Source organism: Dipodomys ordii, unplaced genomic scaffold (assembly GCF_000151885.1).
Source record: "Dipodomys ordii isolate 6190 unplaced genomic scaffold, Dord_2.0 Scaffold16, whole genome shotgun sequence".
Lineage (NCBI taxonomy): Eukaryota > Metazoa > Chordata > Mammalia > Rodentia > Heteromyidae > Dipodomys > Dipodomys ordii.
In genome coordinates this window covers 16,577,703-16,600,515 of record NW_012267232.1, presented here as the reverse complement: position 1 = coordinate 16,600,515, position 22,813 = coordinate 16,577,703, and the positions used below count along the sequence as shown (strand labels likewise).

Genomic DNA, 22,813 nt, shown 5'->3' with positions numbered 1-22,813 from the left:
TGCCTCTAGAAATAGGTTATTTGTTAAGTTAGCATAGTAATTGAATATTAATCATATAATCTATATAGTTACAACATGTGCTAGGTTATGTGGAGGATCAGAGTTAAGCACTAATTAAAATATGAGACAGAAAGCCATAAATACTGGGCTGGGAATGTGGCTTAGTAGTATAGTGCTTGCCTAGCATGCATGAAGCCCTGGGTTCAATTCCTCAGCACCACATAAACAGAAAAAGCCAGAATTGGGGTTGTGGCTCAAGTGGTAGAGTGCTAGCCTTGAGCAAAACTCAGGGACAGTGCCCAAGCCATGAGTTCAAGCCCCAGGACTTGCAAAAAAAAAAGCCATAAATATGAAACAATGACAGTTTTAAAATTGTGATTAGGTTAACAATCTAGTTTTAGTTTAGATTAATAGCTTTATCTGTTGAAAACAAATCATTGTAAAGCATTTTATCTATTGAAAGATACAAATAATCAAAAACAAATTCTACACTTTCTATCCCCAAATAACCATCTTCTATTTTTATTTTTATTTTAAATTTTCATATAGTAATTGTGTATATATACATACATGCATATATATACATATATACATATGTAAAATGATTATGTATTGACCTCATGCAATGTGTATTTATTAAATCATGAAAAATATCTAAGCACTGATCACTGTAGTTATAACTACCCAGGATTCTGAAATCTGAGGATTAAGGTTCAAAGCCATCCCCAGCTAGTTTTGATTTGTCCCAATAAATATAAGACTAGGGGCTGAGAAGGTGGCTCAGTGGTAGAGCACTTGCCTTGTATGCATGAGGCCCTGGGTTCGATTCCTCAGCACCACATAAGCAAAAAGAAAAAAGCCGGAAGTGGCGCTGTGGCTCTAGTGGTAGAGTGCTAGCCTTGAGCTGAAGAGCTGAGGGACAGGGCCCAGGCCCAGAGTTCAGGCCCCACGACCAGATCAAAAAAAAAAAAAAAAAAGACTATAGGTATCTATTTGATATATTAATTTGAGTTTTTCTGTATATAAATTTAAAAATCGTAGTTGAATCACATTAATAAATCTGATTTTCACTTTTTGAAGTACCTTCATACTGTCCTCCATAATGGATATCTTTAAGATATTCCCATCAACAGTATAGGAGAATTATTTTTTTCTGCAACCTCCCATTGATTATTATGTTTTGCTTTTTGTTTATAGTTATTTTAAATGAGGTGAGATAATCTCTGTGAACTGTGTTTTATTGAATTATGTTTTTATGTTCTAAAATACAAATCACTAGCAAAAACTTTTTTTAATGTTTTAACCTGTGGCTTTCATTTTTTGTTTCGTTGATTTTGTCAGTTGTGGGTCTTACACTCTGGGCCTGGGCACTGTAAAGCAAGTGCCTTACCACTTGACCCACAGCATCATTTCCAGTTTTCTGATGATTAATTTGAGGTAAGAGTCTCACAGACTTTCCTTGCCTGGGCTGGCTTCCAACTGTGATAATCAGATCTCAGCTTCCTGAGTAGCTAGGATTACGGATATGAGCCATCGGTGCCTAGCTCTAACCTATGGTTTTGTAAAAAAGTAAATGAGATTAGATAATTTATAAGAAACAAATATATTAGCTTATGGTTCTAGAGGTTTGGAAGTACAAAAATAAAAGTGCCAACTTCTAGGGAAGGCCTACTAATGCATTATTACATGGTGGAAAGTAGAAAGGCAAAAGGTGGCTAAACTCACATTTTTGAAATGCCATTAAGCCTATGAGAGTGGAGTCCTAGCATTCTAATTGACTCTCAAAGGCCCTATTTCTTCCTTTTTTTTGTAAAATATATTTTTATTAGTACATGGTTACTTTCTGTTTTGGGCCGGTCAGTCATGGGGCTTGAACTCTAGGCCTGAGCACTGTCTCTGAGCTCTTCATCTCAAGGCAAGTGCTCTACCATTTGAGCCACAGCACCACTTCCAATGATTTTCTGGTAATTGGAGATAAAAGGAGGGGGAAGCAATGCTCAATAGGAAAAGGACTCATCTTACTCATGTAATCCCTCTGTACAGTATGTTTATAATTATATATATATATATATGTATATATATATTAAGGCTGGGAGTGTGGCTCAGTGGTAGAGTGCTTGCCTTGCATGCATGGGGCCCTGGGTTCATTCCTCAGCACCACATAAGCAGAAAACGACAGAAGTAGCACTGTGGCTCAAGTGGTAGAGTGCTAGCCTTGAGCTGAAGAGCTGAGGGACTGTGCTCAGACCCAGAGTTCAGGCCCACAACCAAAAACAACAACAACAACATATCTATATAAAGATATATAATGACATATCTATCTATCTCTCTAGATAGAGAGATAGATATTAAAAAGCAAAAAAAAAAAAGGAGTCTCATGGACTTGCCTCCCCAGGCTGGCTTTGAGCCTCAATCCTCAAATCTCAACCTCCTGAGTATCTAGGATTATAGACGTGAGCTTCCAGGGCCAGGCTCATGGTTAATTTCCTTACTGTTTGGTTAACTCTTATTTTCTTTTCATGTCTTTATATAATATTATATGTCTGTGTTATACCAGTTTTTTAAAAAATAAATTTTATTTTAGAATAATTTTAGACCTCCAGAAAAGTTGTGAGGACAGTAAGGTTTAAACCACACCTTGTATTCTTTAATAGCTTTTTCTTTTTTGTTTTTGTTTTTCTCTTTTCTTTTTCCTTCCTTCCTTCTTTGCTTCCTTCCTTCTTTCCTTTCCTTCTCTTTCTTTCTCTCTTCCTTTCTCTCTTTCATTCTTTCTTTCTTTTTTCTTTTTTTTTAGCAAGTTCTGGGGCTTGAACTCAGGGCTTGGGCACTGAGGAATCGATCCAGGACTTCATTCATGCATGCTAGACAAGCACTCTACCACTAAGCCACATTCCAAGCCTTTATTAACATTTTCTCTTTTTTTTGGGTCCGGTCGTGGGGCCTGAACTCTGGGCTTGGGCGCTGTCCCTCAGCTCTTCAGCTCAAGGCTAGCGCTCTACCACTTGAGCCACAGCGCTACTTCCGGCTTTTTTCTTTTTTGCTTATGTGGTGCTGAGGAATCGAACCCAGGGCCTCGGGCATGCAAGGCAAGCACTCTGCCACTGAGCCACCTTCCCAGCCCTTTATTAACATTTTCTATTACTCTGGCACATTTATCCTCAGTGAAAGTTCAGTATCGTTACCTAATTATTAACTAAACTCCACAGTTTATTCAGATTTAATAATGTGTCTCTAAAACCCTTTTGTGGATTTATTTTGTTTATATTGTTATATTCATTTGTATCTTCTTATATTTTCCTTGTTTTTGATGACCTAGACACCTTTGAGAGGTAGAAGTCAGATATTTTGAAGAGGGTTTCTCAATTGTGACTTTTCTGAAGGTTTTCCTCATGGGTAGTATCGGTTATAGATTTTAAGGATAACATGAATGTTATCATCACATGATTACAATATGATATTATATGAACATGATTTACTAGAGTTATATTAACCTTGATCATCCAGTTAAGTCAGGGGTCAGTGTCAAGTAACCTATGTTTCCTTTTTCAAAAGTGTTTACTTTTTTAGGAAGAACTTACTTAGTGTAGCCCATACTTAAGAATAAGATTAGATCAACATTTGTTGTTCATTTTCTTGATGATTACCATTTTGATTGAAGTGAGATGGAATCCTAACATAGTTTTGTTTGGCAGTTCTTTTATAGCTAAGGATGTTGAACATTTCTTATTTTATTATTATTCATTTGTGTTTTATCTTTGAAGAGTTGTCTAGTTTGTTTGCCATTTGTTAATTGGATTATTTTTCCTTTTTATGTTTATTTGAAAATTTTATATATTCTAGTTATTAATCTTTTATTCTTTAAACAGCTGGAAAACTTTTTCCATTCTAATTTTTTTTATTTTTTTTTATTTTTATTTTTTGTCAGTCCTGGGGCTTGAACTCTGGGCCCAGGCACTGTCCCCAAGCTTCTTTTGCTCAAGGCTAGCACTCTACCACTTGAGCCACAGTGCCACTTCTGGCCTTTTCTGTTTATGTGGCACTGAGGAATTGAACCCAGGGCTTCATGCATACTAGGCAACCACTCTACCACTAAGCCACATTCCCAGCCCCTCACTTTTTTCCATTCTATAGATTGTCTCTTGATTATAATTATTTCTTTCAGTATACAGAAGCTTCTAGTCCCAATCATTCATTCTTTTTCTGGGGTATTGAAGTCCTTTTCAGAAATAATTTAACCTATTTCTATATTTTGTAGAGCTTTCCCTATGTTTTCCTGTAGTTTTAAGGTTTCATATTTGCATTAATATCTTGATTAACTTAGAGTTGATTTTTTTATAGTGTAAGAGACAGAGATCTTGTTTCAGTTTTCTGCACACTGAAAACCAGTTTTCCAAACACCATTTGTTAAGGAGATTTTCTTTTTTCTAATGTATGCTTTTGGTTCCTTTGTCAAAGATAAGATTATATCTGGGTCATCTACTGTGGTCCATTGATTTTTCATAACCATTTTTGTGCCACTACTAGGCTATGTTTTTTAGTATGGCTCTGTATTATCATTTAAAGTCTGATATTATAATACCTCCAGCATTGCTCATTTTGTTCAGGATTGCTTTTGCTATTCAGTCTTTTATGCTTCAAGATAAATTTTAAGATTGATTTTCTAGTTCTTCCAAGAACAACATTGACATTTTAGGAATGGAAACTTAGTACAACCACTATAAAAAATCAGTATTGAAGCTCCTTACAAAACTAAAAAATAGCCCGGCATCAATGGCTCATGCCTATAATCCTACCTAATTAAGAGACTGAGATCTGAGAATATCAGTTTAAAGCCAGCCTAGTCAGACAAATTCATGAGAAGTTTATCTCCAATAAACCAGCAAAGCACCAAAAGTGGAGGTGTGAGCTCAAGTGGAAGAGTGCCAGATTTGAGTGAAAAATTGAGTGAAAGCCCCAGTACCAGCACACATACATGCACATGCATGTATATGCACACACACACACACACACACACACAACTACAAATAGACCTACCTATAACCTTGCCATTTGACTGAGATCACTTCATGTAGAGGCATACAGAAGTGTACTCTCTCCTTAGAATAAGCCATTCCTTCCAAGTGCTCTAGTTTTCTGTATTGAAAAAAGCCAACTTTGGCCATATTATGAGTACTTCCAGATCCTCTTAGTAAACAGAAGAAGAGATTCTTTTCCTCATGTACAGATATGAATGTTTATTAATATGTCCATCTGTATTTCATGAGTTCATATCAATGTCTTTAATTCTAATTCAGTATTACGGTTTCTAGCCTTTCCTTCTGTTCATCTATAATTTACCTCTTACCAACAGTAGGAAAATCTGGTTCCCACCAAATACTGGTTTACTTATTTGTCTCACTCTTGTAACCATTATGATTCTTTCAGAATTATTAACCCATGCCCAATGAAGAACATCTTTACCAATGAGAGTGTACTGCATATATATTTAATTTATTCTTACGGTTTTCCAAACCTACCTGGTTTTGCTTCTTTCTGCCACCTCTTTTTTTTTGGTGGGGGAGGGTTCTGGTCATGGGGCCTGAACTCTGGGCCTGGGCGCTGTCCCTCAGCTCTTCAGCTCAAGGCTGGCACTCTACCACTTGAACCACAGCGCCACTTCTGGCTTTTTTCTTTTTTGCTTATGTGGTGCTGAGGAATCGAACCCAGGGCCTCAGGCATGCAAGGCAAGCGCTCTACCACTGAGCCACCTTCCCAGCCCCCTGATTTTTCTTTTATTTACTTAAATTAAGGTTTACTCTGTGCTATATGGTCCACTTAGTTCCTGTGTTAGCTATGGCATCCACAAGCTTGTTTTCTACATCTAACAGTCTCTTCTTTTCTAGAATGTCACGTGAATGGGAATGTGCAACATATAACCTTTTCAATCTGGTTTATTTTACTTATTTGAATGCTTCCATAGTAGTACATTAATTAATACCTTGTTCTTTTTCTTGTTGAATAGTAACCATTATGTAGATTTGTTTTTGTTCATTTATATTAAATATGCCTTGGTTGTGTCCTCCATCCCAATTTTGAGTAAAGTTTCTATAAACATTTGCATAAAGATTACTTGTGGGCATGATGTTTTATAATTAATGGCATAAATCTAGTAGCATGATTGTTGGGTCCTAGGTTAAATCTGTATTAACTTACACAACTGCCAAATTGTCTTTTATAATAACTGTACAATTTTGGATAACCACCAGCAGTGAATCAAAGTTCCTGTTGCTCTGACTCATTGCTTACTAGAATTGGGAATCATTGATTGTGTTTTGTTTTGCTTTTGTTCTTATTTTAGACTTTAGCTGTTCTAGTATGAATATAGTGGCATCTCAATATTTTAATTTCCAATGATGACAGATATAAGGCATCATTTTTATGTCTGCTATCTACATATTTTCAGGAAAATTTTTATGCAGATATTCAATACCAATTTTAAAATAATATTTTTCTTATTGTTTAAAAAAGTTATTTATATTCTGTTTTTTTATTGTGTTATTTTACTGTACCAGCATTGAAACTTGAGCTCAGCCTGAGATTTGTCCCTTGGCTTTCTTTTTCTTTCTTTCTTTCTTTTTTTTTTTTTTTTTGGCCAGTGCTTGGGCTTGAAATCAGGACCTGGGCACTGTTCCTGAGTTTCTTTTTTTCAAGGCTAGCACTCTATCACTTAAACCACAGTACCACTTCCAGCTTTTCTGTTTATGTGTATGGAGGAATTGAACCCAGGGCTTTATGCATGCTAGGCAAGCACTATATCAGTAAGACACATTCCCAGCCCTAGCTTTTTAAAAAAAATTATTTACTCTATCTTTATTATAGATGTACAGAGGGATTTATGGTTTTAATCATACATTGTTTATGACTATTTTCTTCTAGTTTATGTTGTGATTTTATTGTTTTGTAGTGTTTTTACGTCTCTTAACAGTACATTTGGCAGAACAAAAATTTTAAATTTTGATAAAACTCAAATTGTTGTTCATTCATGGATTGTGTTTTTAATATGAATTGTGAAACTTCACCACGTAAGAAGGCACATGGATTTTCTCCCATGTATTCTTCTAGAAGTTATAATTCTATTTTACATATAATTCTTTAATTTTTATAAAAGTTGTGAAGTATATGTGAAGTTCTTTTATTCTTTTACATATGGACATTCATTTATTCTATTTTTTGAATGGGCTATCATTTCTCTATTAGATTCCTTTTGAATTTTTGTCGAAAGTAAGTTTCTGTTTTACTGAAATAGATGTCTATTCTTTTGTCAGTGTTACACAGTCTTGGTCATATTAAATCTTGAAATCAGATGACAGTCTTTCAATTTTGTTTCTTTAATGTAGTATTGTTTTGGCTATTTTAGTACTTTGCCTTTGCATATAGATTTTAATTACTAGTTTATTTATATCTGCAAAAATCCTTTGTAGAATCAAGTGATTTTACACATAGTTTGTAAAGTACTTATTTTTTTTAAAGTTCAGTGACTCATCTATTAAAATTTTAAACACATGATAATGATTAATATTTGGGGAGATGAAGTTGATATTGCTCTTATTTATACATCCAAAAAATTGTCCTATAAGGGGGCTGGGAAGGTGGCTCAGTGGTAGAGTGCTTTTCTAGCATGCATGAGGCTCTGGGTTTGATTTCTCAGCACCACATAAACAGAAAAAGCCGTTGTGGCGCTGTGGCTCAAGTGGTAGAGCACTAGCGTTGAGCTAAAGAGCTGAGGGACAGCGCCCAGGCCCTCAGTTCAGGACCCACAGCCAACAACAACAACAACAGATGTCCTATATGCTACAAAGAAGTACAAATGGTATATCTGAATAAATGTTTAAACTTTAAAACTCTTCCTTGAGGATTTGCAGTAATATCATCAGCTGCCACATACTTCCATAGTATTGTTATGGGCATAGATTTATTTTACCTAGCTTGATTGCCCATTTTGTTCACAAATCTGTTTTTGAACATTATCCCAACTTTTTTTTTTAAGTAAGGTATATGTATGCCTTATGAATGAAAAAACTTGAAGCTTTTGAATATTTGACTAAAGACTCAAAGTCAATCAAGCAACATTGTTGGAATATCTACCTCAGATTTTCCCTGGAACTCAAATTTAGTATATCTAAATTGAAATTTTATAGTTATTTGTTATACATTTTATTACAGTATTGAAATCAATATTCCTTGAGGCAGAGGCCTTTTCATTTGTTCAAGTGTTAAGGGAGCATTGGAAATGGGAGAAAAGGAAAAACAATCTTGAGCTGTTTCTTTTAATTCATTAATCCATTTAATAAATATTTATTGAATCTATACTATGTATAAAGAAAATGCTAGTTGTTGGAGTCACAGAATTATGGTTGAGATTTAATTAGGAACATCATCTAAATAATGACACAAATACTTAAGGCAATGTTAATTGATAAAAAGAAGTGTTGGTTAATTGATATAAGGAAGTATTGGTTAATATGAGAGTCCTTCTATATTACAGTCTAGGAATACATGTGGGTAGGGATCAGAATTGACCTTACATACCACGCAAATACATTAGCCAAAAAATAAAATTAAAATAGTATATTGTTGTAGTCAGATAGTACTACAGAAATTCCTTCCTCCCCAGCTTAGTCTAGGTTCTGAACCTTTTATTTTAATTATTATTTTTTTGTTTCTGTGGTACTGAGGAATCAAACCTCGGACCTTGTACATACTAGGCAAGCACTCTACCACTAAGCCACATTCTCAGCCCAGTTCTGAACCTTTAAGAATGCATTTTGATTAAATCCATAATTAGACAGAATATATTTATAACTAAGTTGTTATTGACTTAAAGACATATTTTCAGGTGAGTATATCATGAAATTGTATAAATTACTTCACATCTTTTTTAAATTATTAGGTGCTTCCTATGATATTCAAATTCCTTTTATCATACTTTTTCCTCCCATCTTTTTTTCTACATTTGATATACTTTGTGTTTCTATTATGTTTGTCTTGATTTATTCTGCTCCTCTGCTTTCCCTTGCCTCTTGAAACTCTAGTTTCTGCCCTTCCTTCTTTCCTTCCTTCCCCTTTTCCTTCCTTCTCTTCCCTTTTTCCTTCCTTCCTTCCTTCCTCTTTCTTCTTTATTCCTTTCATCCTGTTCTCTTTTTATCTCTTTCTCTCTTTCTTTGTTTTTCTTTCTTTCTTTCTTTCTTCTCAGTATTTGTGTGTGTGTGTGTCATGGTGCTTGAACTCTGGGCCTGGGCGCTGTCCCTCAGCTCTTCAGTTCAAGGCTAATGTCCGACCACTTGAGCCACAGCGCCACTTCTGGATTTTTCTGCTTATGTGGTGCTGGGGAATTGAACCCAGGGCCTCATGCATGTGAGGCAGGCACTCTACCACTGAGCCACCTTCCCAGCTCTCAATATTTCTTTCTTGGCTTTTATCCAAAACTTTGAAAAACAGTAAAAATAACTCAGATTTAAATGAAAGTTAAAGTGACCTATACATGCACTAATTTATATTTTGATATGTACATTGAAATTTCTAAGATGATTATATTTTTCATGGTTTTTAGTAGACTATAAAACAGAAATGAGAAGAAAAGCCAACATGTCAAACTCTTTTGATTAGGTAATCAATTGTTCCTTATCATTTGATGTCAATGTTCTTTCTATTGAAGAAGCTGTAGTTTCACAAAGAAAAAAAAAGTGATATTGACTGATTTAGAGGGAAATCAAGAAATGTGACATTTTATGCATGAGTCTTTTCACCTAGAATGCATGGTATAGGAAATCAATGGAAACTTGAGTCCATAGACATGTACTTCAGCAAAAATCTTACTAATTATCATTAGATTATAAGACATTAGACTATAACATTAGACTATAACAGACATTACAGTTTTAGAAGAATATTGAGATTATTGTGTCTACTTGTCTACCTTAGATTAATATCATTTATAGATTTCAGCTATATTTGATATAATACCAACCATTATTTTAACTTTTACTTAAGCCAGTAAACACTCACAATTATGCATGCTTATAGTACCCTTCAGTCATTTTATGTAGAAAATTGGAGGTGTTATATATTTGCTTAAATTGTTTCTTTGAAAAGGTAGGACATCTGGTTCATGTATTATTTTCAGTGATACAGTAAATGGTGTATTTATTGAAGGTCTGAATTTACTTTTCTGAAAATTATTTTTATTCTTATTCTTTGTATAATGAATGGTATGTGTAAAAATTGTCTCAAATACCTATATTAGCACTGATAGTGTATTAAATTTTTAAAAAATCTGGTCTCATATTCCAATATTCTGTATCAAGGATGGACAAACTAGAAATCTGTGGTAAAAATCCAGCCTGCCACTTTTTTTGTAATTGAAATTTCATTAGAATAGGGCCACATGTGTATTTGTTTTCTGCATAACAAAGGCAAAGTTTAGTAACTATATCTGAGACCAAAGGCAAATCTAAAAATTTCTACTAGTTGATCTCTTCTCTCTACAATCTAATTGAAATAAAATCAGTAATCATTCCTTGAATCACTATATTTTGAGACTTATAATTACTTTTGTTTAACAATTTATTATTATACACACTTTCTTGCAATGTAGCAGTGGCTATTTACACTCTATGTGTATCCCAGACTGGCTTTGACTTCACACTCCTAAGTACTAAGATTACAAGCAAGAACTGCACCATCCCCCACTTCAGCCTGAGATTTTTAAAGAAAGACAAATAGAGAATTATAACTATCAGCTTTTTCTCCTTCTAATTTGAGTTTATATTGAAAGTTACAAGTGCCTGTGAAAATGTTCAAATCTTAACCTTTTTTTGTGTTGATTATAAAGATTAATAATAAAGCCAGATTGAGAGCCAAAATGCTCTCAAAATGCAAAGTGTTTGACTTCGTTCATTCATGTTCTGCATGTCAGAGGAGCACAGGAGACTCATGGAAAATGGTTCAAATTCAACTATTAGCAAATGATAAGTCATTTTATATTGCTTATTTTTAGGAGCAGTTGCACAAACCATTTAAATCCATGAATGCTAAATTCATGCATTTGGAGCCTAGTTGGGATTTTGATAAGAAAATTTAATTTTGATTTAAAATTTTTACTTGATAGCAGGGAGCTTTAATATTATACTAACTATAGTTTTCTCAACCCATTCTTTTTGGGAGGTGTTAATTTACAACATTTAAACCCTTCATCTCTTTCTCCTTAAACTATTTTTCATATTACAGTGCTCAAACATAATTTATAAACATTATATAGAAATTCAATACATTTTATTGTAGATTGTTTGGAATTTGCAATTAGGTAAACTACCTATGCTATTATTTTCTTCTTGTTTACATATAAGTTTTTGAAACTAAATATGGTGGCTTATTACCTTAGTTGCTCAATTTTTAAAAGATTTTCAGTAATTCACACATCTAAATATTTAATTTTCAGGTATCTGTTAACATCCTAAATATTATTAAATTTAATATAGCAATTGTGAATTTCTAATATTTAGATTGGGTTTGAGGAACTGCCGTCATTAGCTGTTAGTCTGATTTCACCTGAAAAGTCATAACATTTTAATAATAGCACCCCATATATGAGTTTTCTGAAAATCAAACAACTAATAACTTGATAAATATTACTATTTTTTTACAATTAATTTGTAGCAGTAAAGAAAGACAAGAGCTTCATTGTGCTTTTCTGCTGTAGAATAGATTATTTTACTCAATTTACTGAAAAAAATAATTGTCTTCAGAATTTTTGTAGAACCAGCTTCTATTAAGCAGGCATTTCTGAAACTTGATTTATTTTGAAGAAAAAAATGTAAAAAGAAGAGAATATTTGCACTTTTTGAAATGTGAATCTAAGAAAATATTAGTAGTTTAGAAACAAATATAATTCAGAATTACTCTCTTTTGTTGAATTTTATAGTATATAAGTATACATAGAGGTAGCTTTTGATATTTTTTTCCTAATAAGATGATGTGTTTTAAAATGACGTCTATGAGTGTAGCAATTTCATCCAGTTGATAAGTTTGCAACAATCTTATATAGCACAGTTATCAAATATCTTTTATTATGATTTCTCCTCTTTTTGTGGTATTAACTCAGAGGAGTACAGAAATTGTGTGTATGTGATTAAGAGACTTTTAGGAGACAGTAAATTGGAATTGTACTAAAATTTTATAAGAATTATACAAAACTTGTAGTACAAGTTTAAAATCATTGAAATTCTAAAATCTAAATCATTTTTTACTAATACAGATTACAGATTTTCTTTTAATTTATGTAATTTCATGGTTATCTAAGTTATATTGCTGTTTTAAGATACATCATTTACTACTTTTCTGCTAATAGAATCCGTCAGTTCATCAGTATTAAGTGTTTGAGTAAACTCTGTAGCCTTTATAAGACAAAAGTAACTTTGAAGAACACATTATCTTTGAATTTAAAGACTCTATATATTATTTTAAAAAGAGAAAATAGCACATCTTAGAAAATGGTTTAATTTGGCCAGCCTCGCTGTATAGCATATTTGTTTTAGCAAATAGCAGCAAGAGATTTTTAGGTTAAATTTACTGTAATTATTTCTTATTGCTTTTGAGGGAACAGTTAAACTTTGAAATAAAAATACTTGCCTTGTTTTACTTGTGATGACATCCAAAAATAAGAGAGAAAGAGAGAAGAAAATACTGTTTCTGACAATAATTGAAAGTCCTGGAATAAATATAATGATGAGAATGAGTACTTCTATCACTGGGGAACTTTCTTCATCTAAGCACATATGAACAATTGATCCTTGTAGTCATATATAGCAGTAAACATTAATAACTTAACAGTCTGAAGTCAGTGCAGAAGATATAGAGCATTATTGAAAGATGGAGTCGAGCAGGTGGCACTTTAATATGTTCAGTGTCATGGTTGACTCTAAAGACTAGTCGAATGAAATTACTTGAGGTTCTAAAGATTTAAAAAGCGAACTCATTTTGCTGCACTAAGGAAATGCTACTGATCAGGCTTTCTGTGTCCCTTTTTTCTAGGCTAGAAAATATTAACCCTGAAGAAAATGACATGGTAAGCCATTCTCTGAGGAGATTTCTTGATGTCAGTCTTATATCTTAGAGGCTTAAGTTCAATTGAGTGGGTTTCAAGAACTAAGATGTGGGAAAAAGAAGAATTGACACACTAATAATGTACATCTTTGCTGCAATATGAAAATTCAATAACTTCACTCAGTCAATTTACAATTCACATGTGCCTATTAATTAAAACCCTATATTAAATAAAATATATTAAAACCTCATGTCTGACTAACATATAATGGTGTTGGTAGACATTACAGGAATTACTGAACAGAATAAACAACGCAGACACAGGGATCGCTATTCAGAAGAATGGAGCTATAATTGTGGATAGAATCTACAAGACCAAGGAATGTAAAAAGAGAATAACTGCAGAAGAAATGAATGCAGTGATAGAAGAACGAGATGCTGCTTTGTCTCAGGTAACTGCATGTATTTGTAAAAGCATTTATTTACCCTTCTACCCTCTTTTTTAAACCATGAAAAGGTAACTTTTACTCAGTCTTAATTTACATCACTTTAAACCATATAATTAATTCCATGTTGAGTTGATATATTAAAATATTTGCATATTTCCTAATGCCACTTTTTCAAAATACGCACCCTCTCTATAAAAGCTAATGCACCATTATTTCTTAGTAAAACAAAACTTGTCATAAAAATGAAATTTTTTTAAAGTAATCACTTTCGAGGGAGACTTGCTGCAGAGACTATAGTTTTATGAGGGCTGAAACTATGGTTTTATTACTATGTTTTTATTACTGTTTTTTGTTCCCAATGCTTTGTGAATAATAAACATTGATAAATAGCTCAAATTATTAGTATATTCTTTTCTGCATATTTCTTACAACTTCATACTCTAACTCAAACATAATTTCTTCCCTGAGGCTACTGGTTCCACTACAGTTCTTCCCAGTGGTAGTTGTGTTTCTTCCACACCAATTAAATCATTGGGCCTAGGGGGTAATTCCTCAGTCATCGTTTTAGATCATTGTTCCTTGTCTTCCCTAAACATTTCCAGCATCAGACTGCTCCCTGTATGTGTTTGTTGCAGTCATTTACACAATTGTGTGTTACACCCCTTCATAAAAGTTCTAGTGTCTTTCTTGGTCATTCTCTCTTTTCAAGCTACTCATGTCATAATGCCTATGTAAGTGGTCCTTTCAATACTAGCCTCTTGTTTCTAGACTTTCCTTTATTCATTGCATGCCACACACTACTTCTGCCATCTACTTTATGGTTATATCCTGCATTTGGTCATTACCAATCTCAATTTCAAACATCCCCCTTTTGACCTCTTCCTACTATCTTTCTAGTTCATTTGCTCTAGAACTCATTGCAGCAGTTTCCCTATTCTGGTGGTACCTGTTTCTACGGTTCTTACCTATCCTTCATTTTCATTATTCTCCTTGTGTAGCTTAGATTCCATGACCCACAATAATTATCACTTTTATATATGATTCATTTCTCTTATCCTTTTTATCTGGTTTTCTGTAAAACCTAATGTATCATTATTTCTTAGTAAAACAAAACTTGTTATAAAAATGAACTTATCTGGGGCTGGGGGTTTAGCCCAGCGGAAAGGTGCCCACCGGGTGCTCGCAAGGCCCTGGGTTCAGTCCTCAGCCCTGGCTGGAAAAAAAAGAACAAAAAGCTACAAAATAAATGATCTTTTTTTAAACGAATCACTTTTGTAGAAGACTTGCTACAGAAACTATAGTTTTATGAGGGCTGAAACTATGGTTTTATTCCTATGTTTTCCTCTGAAAACATACATTGTAAAACCAAAGGCTAAATTCATATTCCTATCTATTCTGTACCTTTACAACTTTACACGGTAGAGAAGTAGCATACAAAGTTGTTGACTGAATTTACCTTAAATTCATGTCACTGTCTCTAAGCAGGCCTTTATTGATGCCTGGCAATCTTCTTGCTATTCATTAGTCCAGCCATTCTCCCCTCTGGACAATCTTAACTCTTCTCCTTTCTCTTTAAACATTTCTCTTGACCCTAATCAAAAAGAGAAATTATAGCTGGGCACCATTGTATCACACCTAGTTACTTAAGAGGCTGAGATTTGAGGATCCAGGTTCAAAGCTAGCCCAAGCAGGAAAAATCTGTGAGTCTATCTCTAATTAACCAGCAAAAAGCCAGAAATGGATCTATGGCTCAAGTGGTAGAACACTAACCTTGAGCACAAAAGCTCAGGGACAGGCCCAGACCATGAATTCATGCCCTAGGACACACACACACACATACAATGCAAACAAACAATGCACACACACACACATAGAGAGAAAATGTATGCACGTCTTCTGTCATTTTGCCAAGTAGCAGCCTATCTGCATTTATACTGTATCCTCTACCTTTTTACCTTTTGTCTTTTATTTTTAAATATTTATCTTTATTTAAACAACATTTCAACTTCAATACTATTTTTGCATGTCCTCAGTCACTTCAATATGCAGCAGCGCTCCTGCATTTATAATGTATGCTCTCCTTTTTCCTTTGATTCTTTCGTTTTTAGTTGTGTTTTTAGTATATATCATTATTAAAAGACAGCATCTTCAGTACTAATTCACATCTTTTCTGCTCTGTTCCAAGTTATTGCTTAACTCATTGTTTATTTCATCTACTAATTCACAAACTATTTCCAATGAATTCATTTTGGTAACTGTCCAAACTGCTATTAGCTACAAAGACTGTGTGGCATTTTTGGTAAGTCTTGGTGTACACATGATTGATTCATCCATATACATTGAGTAAGGCTTCCCAGTCTGAAAGCTGAGTATTCGTGAGTGTTCCTGTATTGTCTCAACATTAAGAAACTGGAAAACTTCACTGCTCTTCAAATTTTTCATGTCATCTCTGCATAACTTCAAAAGCTTGTCCTTCAGCAAGACAAGCTTGATTAATCCAAACCTGCTTTATCAGCCCCTTTTCCATACCTACAGTTTGGAAAATTTTCCATGATTTGAGGAGGAAGACTGAGATCTTTTAAATCACTTCTCCAGTCATTCTGTCTTCAAGATCTTAGCCACTCAACTCATTATTGCATCAACAACTCTCTGCTGCCTTTATGCAGATGAGTTTTGTGTTGAATCTGAAATTCTTGTTCTTAGATAAAGCATTCTATCTAGATGTGGAGGCTTGACATTTGTCTTTAGATTAAAAATGAAAAAAGAAAGTGCCAGTGGCTCACACCTGTAATCCTAGCTACTCAGGATGCTGAGATCTGAAAACTGAGGTTTGAAGCCAGCATGAGACTCTTATCCATGAGACTCTTATCTCCAGTTAACCATCCCCCCCAAAAAAAGCAGCAAACAAAAAAAAACAGAAATGGAGATGTGTCTCAAGTGGTAGAACTAGCTTTGAGGGGGAAAAAAAAAGGAAAGAGAGAAAAAATGAAGATACTTGTAAAATTGGCTTCTGGTTTTTTTTTTATCTTTTTCCCTACCTAGTGTGTTTCATTTTAGATGATTTGCTATAGTGTTGAAGAAATAGCTAAAACAATTTGTTTGTGCTTGGAAATAATTGAAATTAGTATTAATTCACACATTAGATTTTTATCAGTTACTATAAGTTAAATAAAAATAAACATAACATGATTGGTTATTCACTGACACACATTTCTTCCTCTTTCATTTCCTCACTGCTTCTTATGTTGTAAAAAAAAAAAGACAAATCAGTATTTGGTGATATTTGCCAACAAGTCTTTATATATGAATAGATATGATCTGCTATTTTAGTATATTTTTATTTTATTGAGAAGCAATTGTTGATGTTGTGTTTTGATTAACATGTTTGTAAAGCCTGAGACACAAGCAGAATTCATTTTGATTTTATGCCACAAATTCCCATATGTTCAAACTTCTGAATTACTCTTATATTTCTGGTTAAAGACTTTTTAAATTTGCTTTACCAAAATAACTTTTTTGTTTTGCAAAAGTTGTAAATTACAGGAGAGTTTCAAAGATAGCAGAGTACCTATGGGAACTCCCACATATCCTTTACCCACTTTCATTCCCCTCCCCCTTTGCCATCTTGCATCAATGTTAGTGTTTGCTAAAATTAGGAAACCAATATTCATAATAGTATTAATTCATTTTCACGTCATTCATGTTTTATGAGTTTTTCATTAATGCACCAATCTTGAACCCATTTCACTGCATTTCACTCACTGTCCTGTCTATCTCATCTCCTTTGGTCTGTGATAATTTATTTTTCTTTTTCTTCCCTACTTTCTCCTCTGACCTTGACAGTTTTGAGGAGTGCTGCTCAGATTGTTGTAAAATATCTCTAAATTTGGGTTTATTCAATATTTTTCTCACAATTAGATGGAAACTTTGGTTATGGAAAGAATACCAAAAAGATTTAACCTTAATTTTAAAGCTATTATTCAGTATCATAGAATTTCTAGCTATAGTACATATCCTGTAAAATACCACGAAAACTATTCTCATTCTATACAGATACTAAAATATTTTTTAATTCAGCTATAATTTTTTAAAAATAATTCTGTTGAAATTATAATTCTTAGCCAGGCACCAGTGGCTCATAGCTGTTATCTTAGCTACTCAGGATCCTGATATCTGAGAATTGCAGTTCAAAGCCAGCCAAGGCAGGAAAGTCCTTGAGACTATTATCTCCAATAAACTACTCAAAAAAAAGCCAGAAGTGGCATTCTGGCTCAAGTGGTAAATCACTAGCCTTGAGCACAGAGAGGCACAGGGACAGTGCCCAGGCCCTGAGTTCAAGCCCTAGGACCAGCAAAAAATTAAGTAAATAAATTATAATTCCTTTTTTATTATTTTAAGTAGTTATACAAAGGGGTTACCATTTATCAAAACAGCTTGTGAATATAATGCATCATCCCTAAAATCAAGTTTGAGTCATTCATGCTTAAATACTTTATTCAACTTGTATAAATACTGGGAATTAGAGGATAAAACTGGGAACTTCATTTCTTCAGACCCTTTTCTTGGATCTTTCATTTTAGCATTCTACATGTACTACTCTTTCCCATTGCTATAACAAAATTTCTGAGGCTGAATACTTTCTCTCTTTTTCTTTCTTTCTTTCCTTCCTTCCTTCCTTCCTTCTCTCTCTCTTTCTTTTCTCTATCTCTTTTTCTCATTCTCTTTCTTTTTTCTCTCTTCCTCCCTCCCACCCTCCCTCCCTCCGTCCCTTCCTTCCTTCCTTCCTTCCTTCCTTCCTTCCTTCCTTCCTTCCTTCCTTCCTTCCTCTCTCCCTCCCTCCCTCCCCCCTTTCTCTTTCTTTCTTTCTCTCTTTCTTCCTTCCTTCCTTCCTTCCTTCCTTCCTTCCTTCCTTCCTTCCTTCCCTCCTTCCTTCCTCTCTCCCTCCCTCCCTCCCCCCTTTCTCTTTCTTTCTTTCTCTCTTTCTCTTTCTTTCTTGCTTTCTTTCTTTCTTTCTTTCTTTCTCTCTCTCTTTCTTTCTTTCTCTCTTTCTTGCTTGCTTTCCTGCTTGCTTGCTTGCTTCCTTGCCAGTCCTAGGGCTTGACCTTCTTTTGCACAAGGCCAGCACTCTATCACTTGAACCACAACACCACTTCCACCTTTTTCTGTTTATATGGTACTGAGAATTTGAATCCAGGACTTCATGCATGCAAGACAAGTATTCTACTACTAACCCATATTCCCAGCCCAAGGGTGAATACTTTCTATAAAGAAAATACATTTATTAGCTCATACTTTTGTAAGCTGAAAGTCCAGGGTTAGACAGCCTGATCCTTTTAGTATCGTATGAGGTCTCATAGAACATGTTATCACAGTGGTGGCAGATGATATTACTGTGGTGGGAATATGGAAGAGATCACATGGTGAGACAAGAAGTTAGAGAGATACTAATACCAGCCTTACTCTTTTAAAACAAGCTGTTCCCAAAAAATATTCACAGTGTTTTTGGGAAATACAATAATCTACTCTGATAGCAGCTTTATCAATGAACTACCTACCTTCTATTTGGTCCCATCTCTTATAGGTTTTGCCACCTTCAATACTGCCACACTGGAAGTCAAACTACCTCAAACCACAACCAAACTATAGTACCATACAAATAAATCATTTAAGATTTTAAGTGGATGGATGTTCATAGAAGCATAGAATTTTAATTTTTATAGAAGTTGACAACTCAAATGAGATCTTATCTATGGCTAATTTTCAGTTTAGCTGTCTAGCCATCTTTGGTTAATCTCTAGACATTGGTACTAGTATAAATTTCAGATAGATTACATCAAAGATATTCAGATATCTTGGCTACCAGTCATGTTTAAGACATGCTAGCTAGGCTTAGGGCACAATTGGACCCAAGTCACACATGAGTATGCAACAAAGGAATTATAGAGCTGTTCAGAGTTGGTAGAGATTTTTAGCTTTGAGGGCTAACCTTACTGAAAGTAGCAATAACTCTACTTTCCTAGAGACTGACAATATTTAGGCCACTTGTAGGTTTATTTTTTTACTTACAGATGGGCAAGACCTATTATCAGCACTAAGCTTGTTTTATTTGGTTTAAGTAGGCTTTCTTCCCGATAGAGCTCATGTTGAAGTTTAATTCCTTAGTATGGCACTATTGGAAAGTGGGGTTTAGTGAGTGATGGTTGTTTTTTTCTTTTTAATTGTTACAAAAAAGATAGCCTCAGGAACAGATTAATACTATCTTGTGAAAGTAAGTTAATTCTATCTTGGGACTAGACTAGTTAAAACAAGAGTAGTTTGTTATAGATGAGGTTTGGCTCCTTCAACTCTTCTGCTTTGTTTCTCACCATGTCATCTTTTTCACATGTGCCTGCTTGCCCTTTCACTTTTCTACTACACTGTGACTCAATTTAAGGCCCTTATTAGAATAAAAAAATATGTTTTTGCCCAATCTTGGATTTTCAGCCTCCAGAACTGTGAAGGAAATAAATCTCTCTCAAGTTTCCTAGGTCTCATTTATTCTATTTGAACAGTCGGAAACTACTTTAAACAGGACTCGTTGTTCCTAGTAGTTAGTGGATAATTTTATATAAACACTCACTGATTAGACCCCAGTGGACAGCTGGAGTATTAGTTAAGGGTGAACCCCTCTTGGCACCTAAATAAGTTAATTTTGAAAATGGGAATTGATATATTGGGGCTAGCTAGCTCAGTTGAGCTATGGGCTCAGCAAAGTAAAACATATTCAGAACACTGAGGTAACATCCTTGTCCTAAAGACTTCCAGTGCAGGAATTGAAGGAAGAAAGTGGTAAATTCTCTATGTACAGGGGTATTTGAAATTGATGTGACACATGATGAATAATATTTTGTGACTCTTGGATTAAGTTCATTCTTATCTGCAGCTAAGAATGAGACATGAATTATGTTCAGGCTTGAACATGATTAGTTCACAAAAAGTGTGAAAGGAACGTGCAGGCCAGAAACTTTTAGCATCAGAGTACAAGAAGGTAAAGCAGGAGCTAACACTACTTTCTTTCCCAGGTAAAATTTCTTACCGTTTTTATTTTTTAGCTTTCCCTGGGATTCTTTCTTTTTTGTGTATTGTATAATTTCTTCTTAGTACATACAGGCTGATCAAATATTGCGGTCTGTTATCTGAACACTAGAAAATCTTATCAGTACCTTTTAGGAATGTATCCTTTCAAATATCTAAATTTAACATGAACTCTTTTAATTTTTCGACTTTAGGTCAATATAATTGTTGAAATATTTCTTAAAATTATCTTGGCTGTATATGAAAACAGAAAAGTGCAATCGTTTTAAGAAAGGAGGGAAGAAGGAAAGGGAGAATCATAAAGAGGGTGAGATTGATTGGAATGCATTGTATCCATGTGTGAAAATGTCACAAAGCAATCTCCACGCTCTCATATAATAAATGTATGCTAATATTAAAAAGAAAACAAAGATAATTTTAACTTACAGAAAAAATATGTCTAAAGTGGAAAAATACAAAAGACATGGAAGAACCCAAAAATAATCTTCAGGGAGTTAAAACAACAGCAACAAAACTCAGCAAAACATTTTGCTGAGCGGGGGGGGGGGGGTTGGGGGGGGTTGGGAGATGGGAAGGGATGGGAAGGGGAAACAAAGGAGGAGGCAACAATGCTTGATAAGAAATGTACTCATTACCTTGCCCATGTAATTGTAACCCCTCTGTAATGGTATTTTCACAATAAAAATAAATAAAGGAGATAGGGAGAAATAAAAAAAAATTTTTGCTAGTCAGATTCCTCCTTCTTATAAGACACAAGACTATACCAAAGAACCCCAGTAATTAGGTCCTGCAAAATGAAGAAATAAACCAAATAAGAAGAATGAATTTGAGGATTGAGTTTCAAAGCCAGCCCAGGCAGGAAAGTCCATGAGACTCTTAACTCCAATTAACCACCAGAAAAAAACAGAAATGGAGATGTGGTTCAAACTGGTAGAGTACTAGACTTGAACAAAAGAGGAGAGGAGGAGGAGGAGAAAGAGGAAGAAGAATCCAATAATATAATAAAAAATATTCTAGAAAGACAATTTAGCAACATGTGGAAAGTACATTAATCTGTTACTTTTTACCTTTAAGCAGTGTTATCCCTTACACTTCAATGTGCTTTGGCATGTTGCTCACTTGTCTGCCTTCTCCATCACAACTAATTAAGATACCATTTATAAGGAATTTAGACTTCATTCCCTAGCAATGTGGAACATTTGAGGTTTTTAGGTTTACTGGTAGTACAAAAATAGTAGTAGTTGGGAACCTACTGTTTTTTGGGAAAGGTCTACATAACAAACAAAAAGAAATTAATAGAAACAAGTACTGTGGAAGTAAAAGTTTTCTTTTGTGCATATTTTCTTTTCAACTGCTCAAGGAGATTAAGGCATGTACACAGCACAGGTTGCCTGGATGTGGGGCCCTGTAGAAGATTTTATTGTCAATCATAAGCCCAGGGTGCTTGTTACATTTGCAGTGTCTCAAATGTAGTTTAGTCTTCCACACTCATGCCTGGCTGTTTGCCTACTCTTTTTTTTTTGGGGGGGGGAGCTGGTCGTGGGGCCTGAACTCTGGGCCTGGGCGCTGTCCCTTAGCTCTTCAGCTCAAGGCTAGCGCTCTTCCACTTGAGCCACAGTGCCACTTCCGGCTTTTTTCTTTTTGCTTATGTGGTGCTGAGGAATGGAACCCAGGGCCTCATGCATGCAAGCCAAGCGCTCTACCACTGAGCCACCTTCCCAGCCCTACTCTTAACAATGTTTGCCTACTCTTAACAATGTCACATTTAGATCTTGATCTGTTTCACATTGGTTCTGTATGGTCAAGAAATGTCATTTTGTTCATATACATGTCCAGTTGTCTTGACACAGCACTATATACTTAAAAACTGTGTGCCTATTCACATTCCCCCATGAATTTCCATGGAAACCTTGTAACTTACATGGATGGGTTTTTGTGGATCTGTTTTTAGAATTTTGTGTTTCATTGATATAGTGATTTTATTCCTGTAATAAAGTCTTGCATTGTGATACAATAAAAATCTATCTTTGGGGGGCTGGGAAGGTGGTTCAGTGGTAGAGTGCTTGCCTTGCATGCATGAGGCCCTGGGTTCGATTCCCCAGCACCACATAAGCAAAAAAGAAAAAAAGCCGGAAGTGGCGCTGTGGCTCAAGTGGTAGAGCGCTAGCCTGAGGGACAGCGCCCAAGCCCAGAGTTCAGGCCCCACGACT

At 34.7% G+C, this 22,813-nt stretch overlaps 1 protein-coding gene across 3 annotated transcripts in view; it reads left to right on the top strand.

The window, feature by feature from the left end:
* Positions 1–22,813, top strand: part of Mipol1 (mirror-image polydactyly 1) — a 320,856-nt gene that overhangs the window by 86,551 nt on the left and 211,492 nt on the right. For all 3 annotated transcript variants that reach the window (XM_013012202.1, XM_013012201.1, XM_013012203.1), the window contains 2 exons: positions 13,069–13,102; positions 13,362–13,532. In XM_013012202.1, the coding sequence (XP_012867656.1) occupies positions 13,069–13,102; positions 13,362–13,532 (205 nt within the window). The remainder of the gene's footprint in view (positions 1–13,068; positions 13,103–13,361; positions 13,533–22,813) is intronic.